This window comes from Athene cunicularia, assembly GCF_003259725.1.
Source record: "Athene cunicularia isolate RWA chromosome 13 unlocalized genomic scaffold, athCun1 chr13_part1, whole genome shotgun sequence".
In the NCBI taxonomy this organism is placed as follows: Eukaryota; Metazoa; Chordata; class Aves; order Strigiformes; family Strigidae; genus Athene; species Athene cunicularia.
The window spans coordinates 18,311,355-18,332,298 of record NW_020799117.1 but is presented as its reverse complement, the minus strand read 5'-3'; the positions used below and the strand labels follow the sequence as shown (position 1 = coordinate 18,332,298).

The 20,944-nt window shown below is 45.8% G+C and overlaps 1 protein-coding gene across 2 annotated transcripts in view; it reads right to left on the bottom strand.

The window, feature by feature from the left end:
- Positions 1-20,944, bottom strand: part of FGF18 (fibroblast growth factor 18) — a 72,662-nt gene that overhangs the window by 23,642 nt on the left and 28,076 nt on the right. For both annotated transcript variants that reach the window (XM_026858173.1, XM_026858172.1), the window contains one exon: positions 20,535-20,715. In XM_026858173.1, coding sequence (XP_026713974.1) covers positions 20,535-20,715 — 181 coding nt within the window. The remainder of the gene's footprint in view (positions 1-20,534; positions 20,716-20,944) is intronic.

Genomic DNA, 20,944 nt, shown 5'->3' with positions numbered 1-20,944 from the left:
CCCAACTCCCTTCTCAATTATTCAGGTGCAAATCAGGAGTAACCACCAAAATCAACAAGGCTGGTGCTCTGGAGGCCAGAGCTCTGACCCACATACCACTGTAATTAGCTCATCGAGTCTGTCTTGAGTGAGCATAGGATATGTATGTAAAATTATTAAAAGGGATGGTCATAGGGAGGCAGAGTAAGACCAGCTCCAACATTCAGGCTCCAGGTATTTTCTTTTTTAAGCCACTACTTTGCACAGGCAAGGGAACTACCCCGTGTTAGAGCAGGGGGACTGCATAGGGAGCAGCACACCCACTCTTAACCCAGGCTTTTAAAAATGCTGTTTCTCTAAATGAGGTTTTGTTTTAAACATCACATCTTTTACTCAGTCATCTGATGCAGTTAGGGAAGAAGACATGCTTTGGAGCACGTAAGCTGCTCAGAGCACCAACACATCAATATACACCATGCCATGTCCCCTGCAGCACTTCTTCTGCCCGATTTTGGGGTGGGAAGGGGAACAGGACCGAGAGCTCTGCATGAACAAAGGAAAGGCTGCAGAGACAACCCGCCACCTGTGTAACTTAGTAGCTCTCAGGAACCAGACAGGTTAAATATTTGCATGGGAGACATCAGAAGAAAATCTATAATGCAGCAAAGACCTCAAAGGCACTTACACTGCAGCAACTTGATCCTGCAAATACTTTCACACAAAGGTCTTCACACACATCGGAAGTCTCTCGAGTGCTGATAAAGACCCCTATATGGCTTCAGGGTCCTGCCTCTGCCACCAGCCACATGGACACGGAGGTGCAAGGTTCCCCTCTCGCCAGCCCTCTGCAGGGCTGCCTCCTCACCCTGACGACCTGCAACAGCCCCAAGGGCTTGATGTGATGGAGAAAAGTACAGGATCACTGCACTTTCAACAGAGAAACAAGGGCTAACATTCCTCTTCCTGGTGCACTCTGGGACACCTTCCTCTGGGTTTCACTTCTGCACTAGCTGATAAGAGCTTCAGTCTCCAGGAGATGCTTTCAGGCACTCTCATCTGCAAACAACAGCTCACACTGAGAAGGCATCCTGTCCCATTTCCAGGATGCTGAGCTATCCCCTTGGCACTCACTGGGCACGTCTACATGACACGAAGCCAAGACATGGGGAAATATCCACACTGGTGCCAACCACGCCAGGCTGAGTACCCAGCCCAGGACAGATGTGCCAGCATGACACACTGCCGCAGCAGTTAACCCCATAGGGGGCACAGACCAAGATACTCGGGTAATAAAATAGCACTTGCACACCAGTGAAACCTCCACTACTTAAGCCTGTCACACCATTACAGTGGTCTCACCTGTAAGGACACCCACCCCCAAAAAATTCCCCCACCAGTTAGTTCAGTGGTGGCTAATAAAACACATCCAGGGAATGATGCTGAGCTGCTGGTGTTCCCCAAGCATCTCAGGGACAATCTTGGTGACAGCCTGCTTCCCCACCCTGTAGGAGGTGCGTTGCTTATGCCAAATGGCATTATGGCAATCTCAAGGAAAAAAAGGAGATTCTGAAACAAAAAAAGTACTCTTCTCAGGACTGCCCAGGCTCCTAAAGGATGACAAAGCTTCCAGACACAGTCCCTAGAAACTAACTCTATTCATGACATCTTGGGAGCAGCTTCAATGAAAATTCAGTAATTTGAGGTCTTTTATCAATCCAAGCATATGCAAATTATTTGCCAGTTTAGCTGATGTAAGACCAGAATAAATACCAAGGTAGGTCTTAGAGATTCTTCCCAACTTAAACAAAAACTTAATAAATCCCTGAATCTATGATTCTGAGAAAAACAAACAAAAAATATCTGAGGACATGAAAATTATAAGTAACATATTACTGTCCCAAGTCTGCACTACCCAGAGTCTGATCATCATTTATCCACGTGAAAAATGAATGTAAAATACTGTCATTCTGACATGGAGCCATTTGCACCCATTTGTAGATCTAAGAAAACAGGATTAAGCAGTAGGGAATCAGACTTGGCTTCTTGCAGATGTTTTATACATAATTCACCATAAGAAACACTAAAAATATTTTGGCAGTTGCTTCAATGGTGATGAATAAGCTTATTTAGACAAGATTTAGTAAAACTGGAGGCAATAGGTTGTGTGCTTTAAAAGCGCCTGGGTGGGGAGTGGCAGCGAACAAATTCTGCACTGAACTTTGCCACCTGCAAACTTGCAATGACTAAGAAGTAGGCCTGGAAAGAGAAACGTTAAAAATGTTAGCACAGAAATTCCTCTATCTCACCAGGGTGTCTTGCTGCCTCCAAACACAGCTCAAGTGGACAGTATTTCTACAGAGGCAGGAAAACTGCTTGACAAGCTGCCAGGCTCCGAGTCTGGAATTAGTGAAGGATGAGCCTCAAAAAAGTTCAGAAGCTCTGTTATGCTTGAAAAAGCACCTAAAATGAAAAATAAAGGACCAAACCCTGATGTCTTTGATCATTCTCATTTGAATAAACTCCTACTGACATAGTCAAGCCCGACAGACAAGGACCACAGATCCTGGCCCTGAGCGCCTAGCTGAAACGTATCCAAGGCACTGGAGTCTCTTGGGTCTGGAAATAGCATGAACCTTTCCTGTCCCACAGAGGGTTAGAATTACCGCAAGAACAAACCCTGCCTAAGTTATTTTGACTCTCTTGTTCCCAGTCTCAGCTGAACCCAATAATAATACTGATGTACACAAAAATAACAATAAACAGAGAATGACAAGTATGGGAACCCCATGTACTATTGCTTCTCCAAAGCTGCTTTATATGTGGCCAGAAGTGTAGGACAGACCACATTTACACAGAAGCACTCATACACCTCTCTTGGGCAACCTGGTGGTTGGCTGCTCATCCTCAGCAATGAAGTAGGTGTGATGTTAGCATCACCATATCGTCTTACCGAGGAATCCCAAACACATAAATCTCTCCCACATGTCAACTCCAAGAGTTAGTCCATCCAGGTTCCACTGTTGTATTTGTGAGTGCTCCAAAATGGAGCTAATCAGGAGAAATGCACAAAGCATTTACAGTGTTAGCTGAATTAAGATTATCAGCCATGCCTGATATAAAAGATATTAAATTCTACCAAGCAGGTTTCTTATTCTGTGCCAGTAAAAGTTAAAATTATGACAATTAATTATATGGATACAAATAGAAGCATGTTCACACATTTTCTCAAAGGAGCTCAGTATAACTTTCCCTTCTTCCAGTGAGTAAAAAATATGCTGAAAATAAAGTTGCAAGACACTCCAGTATTTTCAACAGGATTCTTGTGGCTCTGGAACCCAGAAGAGCAGAGGCAGGAGTGCAACCTACCAGAAAAAATGTTCTGGCATATGGGGAAAATTCCTCTGTGTTTTAAGATTTTAAACAGGGTTGGCTCTTACAAATGGACACAAACATCAGAGATACCCTATTTCTTAATGCCTGTGCTGCTGAAGCTCACTTTTGCCAAATAAAAGGTAACATATTATTAAGTGAAGTATAGAAAATTGTCACTCTTAGATAAGAATAGGAGAGTATGACTATTTTGGGGCTGAAAGAGGTAGACAAGAGGTGATCTTCTATAGCAGCTGGGGGGACACATCCTCTGGAACCAGCTGCAGCCAAAGTAAGTCCCTAGGATGAAGCACCTTGAAGAAGGGTCCTCTGCATCAGTCCCTTTGAAAAGGTCTCTCCCTACAGACATAGCACAATTCTTGCAACTATTCTCAGAGCAGCAGCAACAGAAATAACACAAAAATCCCATGTCACACTAACTCTGCCTTTAGCACCTTTGGTTTCATATATTTATTTTTAGGAATACATTTGTCACAGGGCTTTTCTTAAACTATTACCCCCAGTCCATACCATAGGTAAGACTATTTACTTGCCTTTTACTGTATTTTAATTGCATCAGAAGTTTTAAAAGTTGTGGGGGTTTTTTTCCCCTAGAGTCATTTGGGACAAAAGGCATCTGGCACTGGGTATTTAAATAAGACCTGTCAGAACTGTAAAATTAGTTTTATGTTTTAATAAAGGTACTTTAAAAATCTCAAATATAATACTGCATTCAAACCATAAGTGTTTGGATTCAGAAATGGAGATCCCATGTTAAATCTTAATATAAAAAGTAAATCAAGCACAGAACTAAGCCAGTCCTCCATCTGTGGCATTATGAACAAGAAGAAAGCAAAGAAAAGAGGCAATATCTCTTGTAGCTTATTTGGAGGTATTCTAGGTTTAAAGAATCAGCAATGACAGTGTAAAATCTGTGTTATATTATTTGTTACTTATCCCCGTTTCAGTTTTTCTAGAGACCCAGGTCACCTACAAAGCTCAAACTCAGCCCCATATCTCCATCCAGAATTTTTTCAGCCCTTTTCTCTCCACCCTGCTCTAGAGCATCCTTCCTTCCTCTCTCCACCATGGAGGGATGGCCCTGTGCACCTACACAGAGAATGGTCCCTTGAGGCGGTGGGTGCCACACTGGCAGGTGATGCCACTGCGATAGGTGTTCCTGCCTGTACCCGTGCTAACACGGATAGACAGAGCTCGTTTAGCTTGGAGGGCTCTTCGGCCAGCTCTTTAATCAGCACATAATTCATTTTTAAAATCTTTAGTCATACAGACAAAGAACAAAAACCAAAGGACAAACCCTCCTTCCAGCACTCACTATTCCATGCCAGTGAGCATGTCCCTCTTTCCCACCAGGAAACCTTGTTAGCCTCCTATTTCATCTCCCTCTACAATCTTTGGAGCGGATAGGAGAAGGAAACTCCCCACCCTTATTTATACACAGCAGACTTGAAATATTTACAGGCACTCCTGATGGCCACATCTCCATGCCAAGCCCAAGGAGCAGGGCTGCCCCTCACCTTTGCTGCAGGAGGACGAAACCACCTTAGAAACCTGCCAAGGTGGCCAAGTCACCCCACGCTTGCTGCCACCACCGAGCTGCTGCAGGAGCTGCCAGTGCCACCGATACCCCGCACCGCCACAGCCACCGGCACGAAGGAGCCTGAGGACACGGCACACAACCTGTGGGGCAAGAGACAGCCCTTGGCAAACAACACCTTATCTGCAAGGGCTTTATAGCCCAGCGCAGAGCTGCAGCCACCCTGGGACTGAGCCACGGCTGAAGAGAGTCGTTTCTCCTTCCAAGACTCCAAAGGAGCAAAGGAAGCAGCTACCTTGAACTAAGGAGCTTCTGCAAGGTCCTGGTGGGGAAAGCAGATGGCTTTCCCTAAATCCAGGTGCCCACCAGGCCTGGCCTTCCACTGAGGTCATGAAGTAAGCAGAGACCTTTTGTAGATCAGGGGAGCAGGAAGGGAAGAGCCACAGGTGCGAGCAGGCTCAGGCCAGCCGCCAGCCTCCCCACAGCAACCGCCACGCTGCCCCCTCCCTGCCTCCAGCTGCCCCCTCCCTGCCTCCAGCTGCCCCGGCCGGGCGTTTCACTGCAGGTCCACCTCCGGTGTGAAGAGTTAAAGCTCATCCCCCAACAGGCACGAATGAAAAGGAGACAAAAAAGCAGGATGCTGGTGAATGACAGCAGTGGGTGGCCGATGGCCCCTGCCTGGCGTGCTCTGTATACAACAGGCACAGCCAAGTGTGTCTGGCACCAGACAATTATTTCGCTGGAGGTGTGTGAGGCGGGAGCACCGAGAGCCATTCTCACGGCGAAGCAACCAGCCATGTCGGCTAACAAAACCGCCCGCCAGGAAGTGTCCCTTTCCTTGCTCCTATCTCCTCACCGGGGTTTTGGGTTTGGGTTTTGTTTTTTTTTTTTTCTGTGTTGTCCTTCCTGCTGGGGCATTTGCAGCTCTGAAAAAAAAAAAAAAGCCCCAGGTCAAACATCCTCAAATGGTGTATTTAGTGCTTCCCCTCGGGTTTCCGTGGCTTCCCTGCCATTTTCCTACCAGCCTGGGAGCCAGCAGTATTTATGGGGTAGCGAGCTGACCCCTCGGCTGCGGTGGGCGAGAGTGCCTGACGTTAAGTGCTGCTAATGCGTTTTGCATTTGTGCTCGGGGGCAGGAAATCTCAACTTCCAGTGCCAAGGGGTTAATTATAATTTATATAGCAAGATCTCAGGCTGCGGGGTTGTTTTTTTTTTTTTTTCTCCAGCTAATTAAGAGGTACAATTACCTTTGAGAATCAAAGAGATATTTTGGTATCCAGCTCTTAGAAACAGATTACAGGCACTTAAAAGACAAGGACATCCTTACTTTTCTACACATGTTTAGTTTTTGATTTAGGTCATTAACAAGAAACTGTCATATTCCTGATCCACCATCACAATGTACTGGAGACCACCTATGGAAGCCACTGCATTAGGGCAACATACAGCACTGCTGCTTTCCCAGTGATTACCTGTATTTCCAATGCCATGTTTTACTGATACATCATCTGCTGTTCAGGGCTCTGGCAAAACTTTCTGCTTATTAATTAACAAAGCTTCATGATAACCCTGAGGTGGGTAACACCTAAACAGACCAGTCTGTGTTCAGACTGCAAGTCCAGGACTAACTCCCAAGACAAGTAGCAGGCTGACAAATATTACCGCTGTATTAGTAATAACTATTACTAAATCGTCCCAGGCAGCGTGGCAGCCCCTCTGCATTGCCCTCTTCTGCCCAACGGCCCAGCGCAAATGGGGGGGACCACTCACCACGCAGGACTTGGGAATTGCAGCTGAGGGATAACTAGTAGCACCAGTAGCTGGTGTAGACATGAGCACCCGGTGTGGCTGGGCAGCAGGGGAGCAGCACCCATGGGACCCTGCTCCAGCAGCTCCAGCCATGGGGACCCACAGGGCAAGCAGTGGTGGGCTCTGCCGGGCAGGGAGGCTCACGCCCTGCCTCGGGCTGGGGGATCCTGTGGAGCGAGTCCATCACCTCCCACAATCTCCCTCCATCAGCTCCTTGCCTTCATGTTTGTGTAGAGATTTAACAGTTACAGGTCTCGCTTTCTCACCACTCTCAGGGGTGTTTGCTGAGCCATTTGCAAAGGGTTAATGTAATTGAATATTCAGATGTAGGGAGAGGGGGGTTTGGGCTACAGACAGCAAGAAAAGGTTCTGGGGAACCCTTAAAGTCCTGCTCTAGGGAGTCACTAGTTACACACGCGATGCAGGCTGCAACCTCAGCTTGACTTGGCACAGGCTGCACACATACATCTTCCACCATTCATTATTTTTTAAGGATGCAGTGGGCTATTACTCTCTGGGAAATTAAGCACTTAAGTTAGAAACTGATTCTGTATAATTGTCAGCAGACCCCATATGCTGCAGACTCTCACACATCCATACCAGCATGCTTCACCCTGACCCAAAACACAGCTCGAAGCAGACACGAGACTGGCAGTGGCAATGAAAAACAACCCTTTCTCTAAAGAGGAGATCAGCATTAGGACCAAGAGGGACATCTGTCCATGTAGGTTAGAAATGAAGCTCATGCTGCCAAAGCCAAAAGGGAAGCTCAGCAACAGGTATCCAACATCAGCAACCCTCTGCCCACAGCCTGATTACATCGTGGCAAGTTTATCAGGCGGCCCTTTGATATGCCAACAGTAGCAAACTCGCTGTGTTGAATTTGCCGCAGTGCAGGCAGAAGCACACAAACCAAAAACACACCGTGTGAAGCATTATTGTTAAATTAGGAGGAGATAACACAGTCAACACCTCGGCATGGAGAGATGCCAACTGGTACTGCTCATCTCAAAGGAGCTCTGAGAAGTTCATTTAGAAACCTGACAATCAACATATCCTGCAGGTACTTCCATCCCTTGAAGCCACTCTTTGATAGGTGATTGCCAGAGAGAGGGCATATCAGTTGTCATAAGCCGTTTTACAAGAACATCTCCAAAACTATGCAAATGCTCTGTACCAAGCAAAGCGTTTTCAGTAACATGGGATTCACCAAACAGAATATTTTATTTCACTGAAGGAGATTAAGTGCAAATCAAGAAGAGTTTCCTATGGAAAGGTCGAGAATAACCAGGATAGAAGAGGGGATGGTATTTTTCAGAGGGTTTATCACTAAGTATAGGAAAGCATCTCTCTCCTCACACCAGGTACAGCAACCAGTGCTGGTGCAGGCAAGAGGCTAGGAAAAGACATGGCTTGGCACCGGAAAAAGCAAGACAGGGATTATAAAACTGTTGTTGCTTGTAGCCCAGGCTTAAGCCACTAACCTGCATGACATTCAGTGAAAAGGACTTATAAACACTTACCCAGCAATATGACCGAGTTATATAGGAAAGAAAAAGAAAGGAAGGGCAGATCCAGAGGGAAATACATATATACCAGCATTCCCTTTGCCTACAGCTTGCTATTTATTGAAGAAGCAGCAAAAGCTCCAGTGCATTTCAGAATACAAACGCTGACACGGAAATTCAGAGCCCTGAACCGCTTCCAACAGGGAAAATATACTGACCGCAGTCTGTTTGGAGGTCAAACAAAATCAATAGCCTTTCTCTCCAGTCTGTCTCTAAACTAAGCTTCTTTCAAAGACATCCAGAGAAAATGGATCATCTTTTGTTGTTGTGTGTGGTTTTGGGTTGGGCTTTTTTTGTTTTGCTTTTTTTAAGTGGTCAAACATTCATATGAGTATAAGAAACTCCTTCCTCCCTCAGCATACTGAAAGGATTGTATAGAGGTCAAAACTGCCCATCAGTTTTACTACACAATAGATGAGTTATCCAGTTGTTGGGGAGGAAACCAAGCTGGAAGCTCCTTAACACTCACTAAGAGAGGAAAAAATAAATCAATGTATTTGCTTGATCAGGGTACATTTAAAGCTCAATTAGTTCAACACAGTTTGCTGTTACAGAGCACAACAATTTAGCCTCAGGAGCTGAAGTTTGCTGCATTTCCTCAGATTCCTCCCACTGAGAGACAGATATTGGCTGCAGCCAGGTCAGGCACCGAGGAGGAGGAGGAGTGAGGCTGGAAGTCACAGTCGCAGAGTGAGAGCTGGTGAGAGGGAGCCTGACACTAGATGCAGCAGGACTGGGGGCTCCTTCCTTCCATGCAAAGTATGCTGTAAACTGGAGTCGTGTCCAGAAAGCAGTAGAGATGGTAACTGGTTATTGCACTGGTACAAAGTGTGCCTCTCCACTCCACCTTTTAAGATAAACTACATTTCATATACCATTGCTCAGATGGTATCATCTTGACAAATATAAGTAGGTCACCCCAAGCTGAGGAAAAGGGCAGAAAGACTAAAGCGGTAGAATGGAAAACTTTGCCTACATCCAATTTTTTAAAATAATATAAATCCTTAAAAAACCCAATACAAAAGTCACAAGGAGAAAAGGGAGGGACAAACCACAAAAAGGCACCTCCTAAGGGTCCCACTGAATACATCCAAAGGAGAACCACTGCCTTCAAAGCAATGGATCATTGACAACTTTATCTTACAGTTCTGTTCTGACAGTCAGGGTACAAAAATGCTCACCAAATCACTAATTCAGGATGGGAAGGCTTTCTGAGGGTCATCCACTTCAAGCCTCTGCCCAGAGCAGGACCATCAGGGCTAGATACCATTGCTCATTAGCTGTGCTCCAGCTTCTCTGCTCTTCCCAAGAAAGCTGACATCCTTGTCTTGATTTAAGCAAGGGTGCATCATCACTGCATCAGAAAGGTGGCTGGAGAGGGCCGGACACATCTGCAGGTGTCTTGGGCCCCAGCACCAGCGAAACTGAGAATAGACCAGCAGGAACAAGCTGCCCACGGCTGTGACCATGAACCTATGCCGTCCCTGCAGCCACAGTCCATGGAGCCACGCTGATTTGCATTTATCTAATGGGCATCCCACAATGCTGATGTGTGCTGCTGTCAGCACCTATACCAGCTACATGAAAGCTTCCCTATGTCTCTAACTCCCTATCCGAGTGCAGCATGCACACAGCATGCCAGCACCACCAGCAACACACATCCTGACTCATCTCTCACCCCGCACTCACATATGCTGCAGGAAGAAGGGTTTGTTCCACCAGCCACCATAAAGGGCACCTCATTCTTGAGAGAACATATTTAGCATCTTCTAATTAGGATCTTAGCTTCTCCTCATGCCCACACAGGTCTAATGGTTCCAGTGCTAGAAAATCCTAGCAAAGCTCAAGAGAGGTTACAGCAATGGTGACCATCAAATGTTGACCCAAGCACATTATGGTTGCAAGGACAACTAATGCTAGTAACTAGAAACAAAAGTGCAGTTTCTTTGCAATGTTTTTTATCTCCCCTCCTCCAGTCCTCCAGGTGGAACAATTTACCCAGCCACTATACAGCTCTTACATTTGCTTGTTAGCACCCCCAAATTAGCAGGTGTAAAGTCAATATCCTTTTGCCTATTTACTCCTAATGAGTCACCAGTCACAAACTTAACCTTAAAAAAATGGTTACAAATGCAGATGCAGAAGCAAATGAATCACCAATTCAAGGCAAGAATCACTGCTGAGCAAATGTTGCACAAAGGCAAGGGGCTGGACACACCACGCAGCACCCTACCATTGTCACCGGCTAAAACCTAACAGCTTTGATTTGCCTCCCACCGGCTAAAATGGTTTGAAATGCAAGGTCTTAACAAAGGTGCAAGACACAGGAGGAATGGGAAGCACTGCTGGGCACTTAATCTCCTTTCAGTCTCACACAGGAGCTCCAGGAATAGCTCTACTGAAGTCAGTGGAGTTTCATGAGTGTAGGAAAGAGGATAATCAGGCCTCAGTTGTAACAGAGATCCAGCCGTGTGATCCCTCCATACAACCAGCAGAAACATTATTTGGGATTTATACTGAAGTTACCTTTAGGCAAGCTCCATTGCTGATGGAACCTGGGACAACATCACTGATCCCAATGCGACCAGACCAGCTTTCAGCAGCTATGGAGTTCACCCTCCACCTCACCACAATGTGTGATTTGAAACTAGGAACCCAAAGCATCCCTCAGTCTGCTTCAGCACTCACCCCTGCAAAAATCTGCCAGAGCAGTAATGGGGGATTCTGTGGTGAGGATGCCCCTCACACCCACACCACATGGGAGCACGGACTCACTGTGAGCCTCATGACTGTCCCTGGCCAAGTGTTGAGGCCATTTGGATATTATTTTTTTTAGATTTATGTAGTGTTTCCATGCCATCCTATTCTTAGCCCTTCCCTGATGCTTCTCCACATTGAATTCTTCACCACCACCAGTCGCTGTGGGTGATGTCCCCTCCTGCTAGAGCTCCCCTCTCACATCCAACCACCTGTTTCCTCTCCTGCTTGTCCTCCCAATGGGAACATCAGGTATAAAGCAAACCATACCAGCCACGCCAACTTAAATCCAGGACCACAAGCATATGGCGCCTGCCATATGCTCAAACGCCAATGGCTTGCGTCACCATCACACCACTCAGGCACAACATCTGCTCCTCCTCTGTCCCACCAGCCCAGCTCTTGGATGAGGAACAGAAGCAGCCACGCAGCGTCAGAGAACAGGAACTCCTCTCCACAGCACTACCTGGGGCCAGATCCTTCCAGCCAGCACAGCTGCCATCCAGTTGTGATCACTGGAAAACTGCTTGTTGGAGAAGACCCAAAATTCATTATAGCTAGAAGGCAGGGTCACGGCAGATGGCAGAACGTTTTTCATATTGCTTTGGGAAGAAAGGCCCCCTTTTTGGTGGCTGTGAATGCAGAGGAGGAGAAGGCCTTTTAGGCACGCATTTCAGCTCTCAGAGACAACGGCAAAATAAATCTGAGCATTACCCAGTGATTCTCCAAGTTCAACCACTCCAGGTAGCATCAGCAAAGGACAGGCATATCCCCAGAGTGACTACAGCAGAAGTCAGGGACATAAAGCTCAGCAGACACTTAGGTCTCAGCTCCTATGTCACCATAAAAGCATGAATTGTCTTGTTGTGGGCATTCAGAAAATACTTAAAATTCACCAGGGACCAAAACGTGTGCTATTTATTGTTGGCACAGCTCATTACAAGGGATGCTCACACAGTGTAGCCACGCAACCATCTCCCTCCAACCCCAATACCCCTCTCTTCCTCACAGTAAGAAAAAATAGGGGTTTTTTACTGGGCCTTCTCACTCCCTTTTCTTCCAGCTTGCCTTCCCCTTCTTGTGAGCGCTGAGACCGCAGACGTTCTACACGTGTTCTCCTCTGCATCCGACTGGCAGGCAGTCTGGAAAATGCCAGTATTGGAACGGCCTGAATTCAGCGGTTTCTGAATGCTGATCGGACACTATTTCGTTCAAGCCACAGATAGTCATTTTTGGGGGGTATTTTCAGCTCACTTTTCGGACTCTTCCAGATTTCCAAGTGTCATGCATCAGCAATTTCTCCTCTTCGGAGCTTCATTGTTTTTTCACCTTTCCACCGAGCCTGAGGCTCAGTGCAGTTTTGTAGAGGACCAGGCTCTTCCCTCCTCTTCCAGACAGCCACGCAAAGCTACTGGCGTTGTTAATGTTTGCTGTGCTCCACCTCACAGCTGTGGAAATTTCTGACTATCTGTTTTTTATAAGAGTTGAGGTGAAATATGTGTGATTAAAGTGCCTTGGTTTTTTTATAAAGTCTAAAACCTTTCTTGAGCAAACCCCAACCTTAAACAGGAATGGTCTCACAGCATCTAAAAACACCAAATAATTACTTCTAACCAGGCTACTGATGTGGTCTTCATTTCCACCATCTCTTTAGCATCTCTTCATTTGCAATACTTTTATCCTGAAGGCACATCTACGAGGTGAGGGAATGGTGTAACCCTTTTTGGAGATAAGGAAGGAACACGAGGAGATTGAGAGGATGAAATTCATGCCACTTCATTACACATGAGGAGCAAATGTCCTTCTCTCGCCACTGCCTAGAGGGTCCAGCCACGGCGTCCCACCACCTAACCTGGGCAAAGTGGAGTGCAGAAGACGCTCCAGCTTAGCAACTTGGCTAACGCCACCAACATTAAGCCTCCAGCAAAGCAAGCTACTGACTTTAAGTCTCTCAGAGAACAACCTAGCAAGATCCCATGTTATTTTCAAGCAGAAGTGTGCTCTTTACACAACAACTTTTGAATTTTCCACCTTGTCTTTAACCAGGCATGTTCTTAACAGGATTATTGATATTTTTCATTTCCTCAAAATGTTTCTTATGAAGGACAAATCTCAGTGGCCGCTTCACAACATGCATGGTAAAGTACACCAAAACCAAAACTTACCAGACAATTTGTTGATGATGTTTTCCTTCCCCCCTCTCCAAAGTAAAAGGAGTGAAAAACCCTTTGCAGAAATACAGACTAGCCTATTCACAGGGTACTTTTAATTGCATCCCAAGAACCAGCTTGAATTCATGACTGGCTGAATGCTTAGATATGGGAAAAACTCAGATACCACAATACAAAGCTTGGTAACGGACACTAACATAGAACAACTGCAGTAAACTTAAAGGAGCTCTCTCAGTATTTGTGCACAGAATAACTCATAGCCTAGAAATATATTTAAAATTATGCACACGTCCTCCAGAACTTCTTCATAGAATCACAGAATCATAGAACAGTTTGGGTTGGAAGGGACCTTAAAGATCACCTCCCAGTATCCACCCAGCAGTCACCACATATGAACTTCAGATAAAAGTAAACTTTGTACTAATATGTACAGTGCATTGTGAGTCAAGAGGAGAAAGAGAAGCCCTAACTTTGTTTCTCCACTATTTCATCGTAGCCAGAGAAGAACATTTAGCAAAGCAGCTGCTTGAGCTTCATGGGAAAAAAACGTAATCACAGCAAGGCAGGAACAGATAATATCATATTGACCTGTCTTCAGGGTCTGGCATTCACATTTTCATAAAGTGTCTCAGAAGATAAATCACTATACTAATAATATTTGTATTGATTATCTAAACTGAAGCAGCAATCGACTCCATTGTCTCACTTCCTCTTAAATTGCTCACAGATGGGATCCTATTTCCTATTCTGCATTTCTAATGGGAACACTTAAATCACAGCACAGAATTATATACACACACAAACTGTTAACAAAAACCCTTTTATGACTTGCATGAAAATAAAGATTTTTCACTTTGTAGCTCACTTTCCACTCCACACAGAAATTAAAAATGACAAATTATGAGCAGACCTCTAAATTACTTCTCGTTATTTCTGGGTCCCTAATATTTACTGACAGACAGGCCTATGTTTTATGAACCCTGAGCAGCGATTATGGAGACTTGAAGTTTGGACACAATATTAAAAGGTGATTTTTTTTTTTATTTTTTTTTTTTTTGGTGAAAGTCAGGGCTCTTTAAGCTATCTCAAGGTCCAGAAGTAAGGAAATCAAAAATCACTGTAGTGTAAGACGAAAAATAAACAGCTTCTGCTGGTACTACAGGTACAAAACAAGGACTGCTGCAGAAAGAGCTGAACCTCAGGTGTGAAGCTGGCCTCAGTGGGAGTTTGGGACTGCGGCTATCAAAACCAAAAGTAAAGGAAATTGGCAACAAATACATTGTTTGAAATAGGTTTGTCATGAATGAAAAAGGCTTGGATTTTTCTTCCCAAACTTCTCATATCACCTAAGCAGAGCCTTCCCTTACCCTTGTCACAGGCACAGAATAGGGCAGAATAAAAAATATATATGTCTTAAACGTACAGATGGTTCGTAAAAGATGCTTATGGCACGTTGCAAATGGCTGCTGAACCTTTCAAAGCTGCCTGGAAGGCGAGGGCAGCCGAGGCTCCTCGGTGCCCAGCAGAGCCTGGGACCTCCTGCCTACAGTTCAGCGGCGGCCAGGAGCGCTGCGCTTCCCCTCAGCCAGAAACTTCCCACTGCCCCACTGCAGAGGAGAAGGGAGACTTTGAAAGGAAAAAATAAAAATAAAACAATCAGGGGATGTTGGGCGAGAAGGGAAAAAAAACAGTCACGACACAGCAGCTGGACGGCGAAGGCTTCTCTGGCTCAGGCCAGTCCCCAGGACCCATATGACTGTACAGCTGCCATGGTGAATGATCATCCCTTACGCTGAGGTCAGCTCTGCCCCCGGGCTAAGTAAGTGAAAATAAATGGTTTAGAAGATAAAAGGTCTTTTAAAAAAATTATTTGTCTTGTTGTCATGTCAAAACTGTAATGGGAAGAGACTGGAGGCAGCGATACGTCCGTCGTTTAAATAGGAAACAGCCATCCTGATGGTTCAGCAGAATAAATTACAAAGCAAATCACAGCTCGTGCGAGTATCGGGCTGAGCTGCTCCGAGACAGGCTGCCCCTTTACACATACCTGGTTCCTGGGAAGAAAAGCAGGTCTCTGAATGTCCAGCCTGTGGAAATACAGCTATATTTAACTAACCCGAATTGCTACTTGGGCTACATCTCCCATCTTTCTTGCAGGTTAATTCTGTGCCTTCCAGCCACAATGAGTTTAGTTTTTTCTTCCTGATCTTCCCAGGAGGGGGGTCAAAATTGATTTTGACTATTCTAGGAAGGGAAAGGGTTAATCAGGTTTCCCAAGGCAGCTTGCTGTTAAGGTGCCAGAAATACTGAGGGGAAAGAATGACTTGCTAAAGATGGGACAATGGCACTGGTATTTTGCATTTGTTTCCAGGCTTTGAGATAGAACAAATGGGAGTCATTAGTGAAATGAGTTTAGGGAGTTCTAAATTAGCTGTCAGGCTGCCAAACCCGAAGAAATGCTATGTCAGCTCATTAATTCTGGAGAGTGCAGGATTACCCAAACCTAGGAAGGAATCCTGCAAAATTTAGAGTCAATTAAAGGAGGCTATTTTGCTATAATAATATTTTCCACACATATTACACCTCCTCATGGAACAGAGCCCGCTTCTACCACAAATGAAATCTCTGGCGGGATGGAGTGTGGCTGATGTCTAGACAGCTGTAATGTGCTCTCCATGGGCTTGTCCACTGGCATCTCTGGGAAGCTCCAGCCAGAACAGAAGGCGGGGACTGCAAACTCTGGAGCACATCACCCAGGCTGGGGTGGCCCCAGGAAGGAGGCACCCGTCCCCCCGAGCACCTTGCTTTCCCATATCACCCAAAAAAGCACCATCTGTATAAGGCACAGTGTTCTGCACCAAGAATGCCCATGACACGTGGAGGTAATGCCTGTCATCCTATGCATGCGTGCACACCAGCTCTTGAATTTGCTTCCCTCCTTGGTCTGCCTGATGCCGTATTTGTCGACACCTTGCTAGCAAACCCATGTTTTGTTAACCTCCCCAAACCTCCTGTCTCAGGAGCATCTCTTGAGTCCTGAGATAAAACATAATGAACTCAGCCGGAGTCTTTGAGAGGACTTCACTGGCTCAGGGTGGCTGAAAACGCTGGCAGCGATGGGATGCTGAGAAGGAGAGATGCCATACCTGTGCACTGCCCCTTGTATGGGGTGTCCTCAAACAAAGCCTCCCATGCTGTAGACTAGAGGTTTATAAAATAGATGGTTTTTAACCTTCTAGGGGACCCAAGAAGTTTTTTAAACTGTGATAGACTAGGTCAATGGACAAAATACCACTTGATAGCACGCAGAACATGCTAATAATCTACCTACATATGCCGCATCCCCGCCTTCAGGACACCCAAGCTCTTGCTGCAAATAAGTTACCTCCACAGAACAGGAAAGCCTAAAGACCTCTCACATCCCCCTCACCTCTCCCGATGGCTATCACTTCTCATCAACCGGCAGGACAGCAGTAGCCAGGGACAAATTAAAACAAAAGTCACATGGCTGTGAAATACAAATTAGGCAAAAAATGCCTTCACCCAACCAAGAGAGCTCTGTCTCCCCAACTGCGCCGGATACAAAGATCGTGAACAAACAGGATAGAATGTCTTCTGCCTTTTGTGAAATGAAAATAAATGAAAGGATCTAAGGTTTCAGGTCACTGATCCCTCTCTTCCCTATCTGTACCATTTATCGGAGGTAGAATATAAAGGTTCCAGGTCCTTTTCTTTTTTTTGTCAGCACTTTAATGGTTGTTTTTTCTCCTTCCCCCTTTCATTTTCTTAATGAAAGGACCACTTAGGAACCTGTAAAGTAATAATAAGCTTATAACAGGAATATTGTTTTTCTGGGCCAGTGCGAACTCCTGAATAGGTTGAAGAGATTAAAGTAAAAATGCAATCTGTAAATAGATCAGTCTTTTAATTATAGTCTGTTAAGAGATAATATTTTGCTCACATAGATCTTCTGTTATCTAAAGATCTCAGAGCACTTTAGGAACATCAATTAAGTCTTAAAAAAAAAAAAAACAAAACACAACCTTGGGAGATAGGTAAGTGTATTTAGATTAATTAGTGTTGCTGCGAGCAGCAGGCATTATTATTAGATTTAATTTAGTCCAATAATTGACTTATCTGTTAATGGATTCTAATTCATCTGAGAAGGGATCAAATCCATCTGATTAAAAGGATTACATCGACTCAATTAATTCTATTAACTGATTTAATTTGCCATTTAATAATTCGACACATGGGGCCAGATCTTGGCCCCAAAGAACACATAAACCAAAAATTACATACCAGAATTATTATGCCAGCAAAACTATGCATTGCAGAGCATGCATTTTTCCTTGGACATAGCGTTTGCAGACGCGGATAAGACATTCAAGGGGTCTTCCTGGGACCATATTGCCCTAGCCCTGCAGTAACTTCTCTCCCTGAACCAGGGCTGGCTGGTCATTTTGCTGTACTCATGGTGGCTGTCTGGAAACGAGCAATTCCCTGCCTGAATCTGCTACTTCCCCTCTTCTCTGGACATTCTCTTCAACCAAGAGGTGAGAAGTTTTACAGAAGTCAATAAAACTTTGCAATAAAACTAACCTACCTTCAAAGGCATGACAACCCTCCCACGACAGCCATTTGTAAGCTGTATATGTGGAAAAAAAGAAAAAGGGAAAAAAAAAAAAAGGCATCTCTTCACTTGGACACTGTTCTTTAACCAGTTTGTGAATGTATGGGAGGAGAGGGGAAAGAGGTGCTAAAACATTATTAGCTCCTCCATCCTTAAAACTGGCTAGTGCTAATTGCTGGTGATGAACACTATGGACCTTGGCCACAACCTCCGCTGGACAGTTTCCCACATTAAGACTGAGTCTGCCTTGTCCTTGCCTAATGTTACCTTCTCTTAATGGGACTGAGTCAGAATAATTCAGGGCTGGAGCCAGCTCACAGGCACCTTCTCCCATGTCTCTTGCCTCTTCTCAGACAGGAGCTCTTGCTCATCCTCCTAAAGCCTTCCCCGGGCTGTAACCCTCAGGACATGGATCCACATCCCCTTCACCATCATCTCCCCTGTCAGTGGGGACAGGGTTAAGACAGTGGAGAAGCTGTGGGAGACTGCACCCTCTGCAAGACCGATGTAGCCAAGAAACGAGCTGGGCAGTCCCCAGTGCTAAGCCTGGCTCTGATTAACCGCACCAGCACAGAGGCAGTAAAAAAGAGAAAAAGAGCAGGAGAAAAAAAAAAGCCATCTGCTGCACGAGAGGAAAGGTGTCCTCCTTCAGAGGCAGATCTGAGCCGCAAGACAGAGATGGGGATCAAAAGTTTGCAACTGTTGAGATCCCCAGACCTGGTTTAAGCCTCTCTCTGGTCTTGATCAAAGGTTACTCCATAATAATGCCTCGGGAGGAGGGGTTCCCAGCACATAATGAATCCTGTGTCATTGCCTTTGTATCCAGTTTTGGCTGTAACACAGATGGTTCTCACTTCAGTAACTCTGACATCTCACCCCCCTTCATTATCACAGCTAGGAGCTCTGCGTGGTCACATCCTGGACCTCCATGTCCCACCTCACTGTCTCCCCGATTATCATGCTCTAAGTGTTCCCGTGCCAAGCAAGATGATGAACAGATTTCCATAACCTTTCAGCACGGCGAGGGATGGGAAGGCTTTGCAGCTTGACGCATCAAGGAGTTTTATTAGGAAGCGTGGGGGAGGGAGCAGGCTGGGGTGTCACCAAATGGCCTCCATGATCGGAGCACTCTGGGCTGTCAGAAGGAGACCAGCAGACAGGAGTGGTGAGGATTTGGTGGTGAGCAGCAGCGCAGGCACCAGGGAGCTCCCAGATGGGAAATCTCAGGCTCTGCAATTGTGCAGCATCGCCACCGGTCACGGGCACACTCCTGCGCAAGGATTTGTTGTTCAGACACGATTGCATATGTATGAAGGGGACAAGATGGGCTTTGACACATAAATTAGCACTTGTCAGCTGCTCACGGGCACACTTCCCTGCTGCACCCCACTGTAAATGCTGCCTTCTTTTATGGAGAGAAAAACTGCATCATGTTACCTGACAGTCACTGCGGGCTAGAGTGTTTCCTGGGAAGCCAGCAGCTAGGGCACAGCAACTAGTTTACATATCAAACCTTCAGAGGATGAATGCAATAAAATGACACAATAATTAGCAGCCAAGTGGCACTTTCCACTCCTGTTTTATCTGGAAATTTGGGAATGACAAAGGACAAGGTTGATGAGATCTCAGGGCAGGGCTTTCTCTGAAAGACTGGGTGACTCTACACACACAACAGCCCTGGCGGTTCATGTCACACCAGCCAGGTGCTTTCTAGTTGTCATCTCCCACAGCACAGCTCACCCTGCTCCTCCACCTGCACTGGCACGGGCAGGAGATGCCCTCTGTGCAGGGCATGGCCTGTGCCTCACCCTGCCTGAAGCTCCTAGAAGGAACGACCCTTTCTCAATTTTGACCCGGCATCATCGTTGCCCACCTCCACCTCACCAGTGCCACACGTGAAGTCAACCTCATATGAACGTGCATGCTAGTCGATGCATACACAATGCACCTCTGCTACAACACATGAACGCACAGGGCTGTACCTCCACAAGAGAAAAAGGACCAGTTCTCCAAACGGCCTTAAAATCCTTCCAGCAACCAACTTGAGCGGAAGTATCTCTGCACAACCACCTCAAAATGTTCCAGAATTACAGAGTTTTTTCATAATTCAGCATGTTAGCATCATTTCTAGCATGTTGCTTGTGTACAAATCACAATGAGAATAGTTGAACATGCTGCTAGCCCAGGGGCAGTTCAGTGATTTGCATTTCTGCAGGATCCACACATCCAAAGATTGAACTTAAACTCTGAGGTACTCTCAAAGCTCCAAAGTCTGCAATTTCAGTTTAAACCAAATATCCCTCCCTCCTAGAAAGATGAGAGTGGATTCACCCAAACTCCAGCCCAGAGTTCATGGGGAAAGAACATCCCCAGTCACCAACCTGGGTATCATTTATGAATTACAGTAAACACACTGTGAGCTCATCTGTTGGACAGAAAAAGATTTTTCTCTTCAAGCCCCATCATACGCTAATAAATTGGGGTATGACACTACTGTGGGAACTGCCTGCAGCTGGGATCCAGGCTGACAGCCTGCTCCAACACAACAAATCTTAACCTGGAAAGGTTTTCTTCCCTTTTATCCTGTTCTTTATTGCTCTTCTTATTTTTCTCCCAAGAGGTTCTCAGCCCAACATACAGAATTAAAGCCGTTGACCTGGACTCTGGGGGATCCCAGTAAAAATTCTTACCATATTTATCTCCATCTTCTCCTTTGGCACTGATCCTCCTGCCAAGCACCTGGATGTGTTTCCCACTTGTCCTGCTGTAGAGCTGATAGAGCCGAAGCTGCTTCCTGCTCACGTCGTCCCTTGCTCGCGTCTGGTTCTCCACATGTATCCGAAAATCTACATTCTCCTCGGCAGCAAACATCTGAGAGCAGATGGGGGGAGAGAGAACAGACCATGAAACAGAACAAGCCTCTTGGACAGAGAGACTGCACAACAACTTGCCAATGGGCACGTGGCGCGAGAGGACTCGGATTTGGCTGCCCCACGCTTGACAGCCGCGGCCGCAGCATCCGGCACTTGACATGTAATTCTAGCCGGAGCTGGCTCTTGACAGTAAAACAAACCTGGGGTTTTACAATCAAACTCGGGGG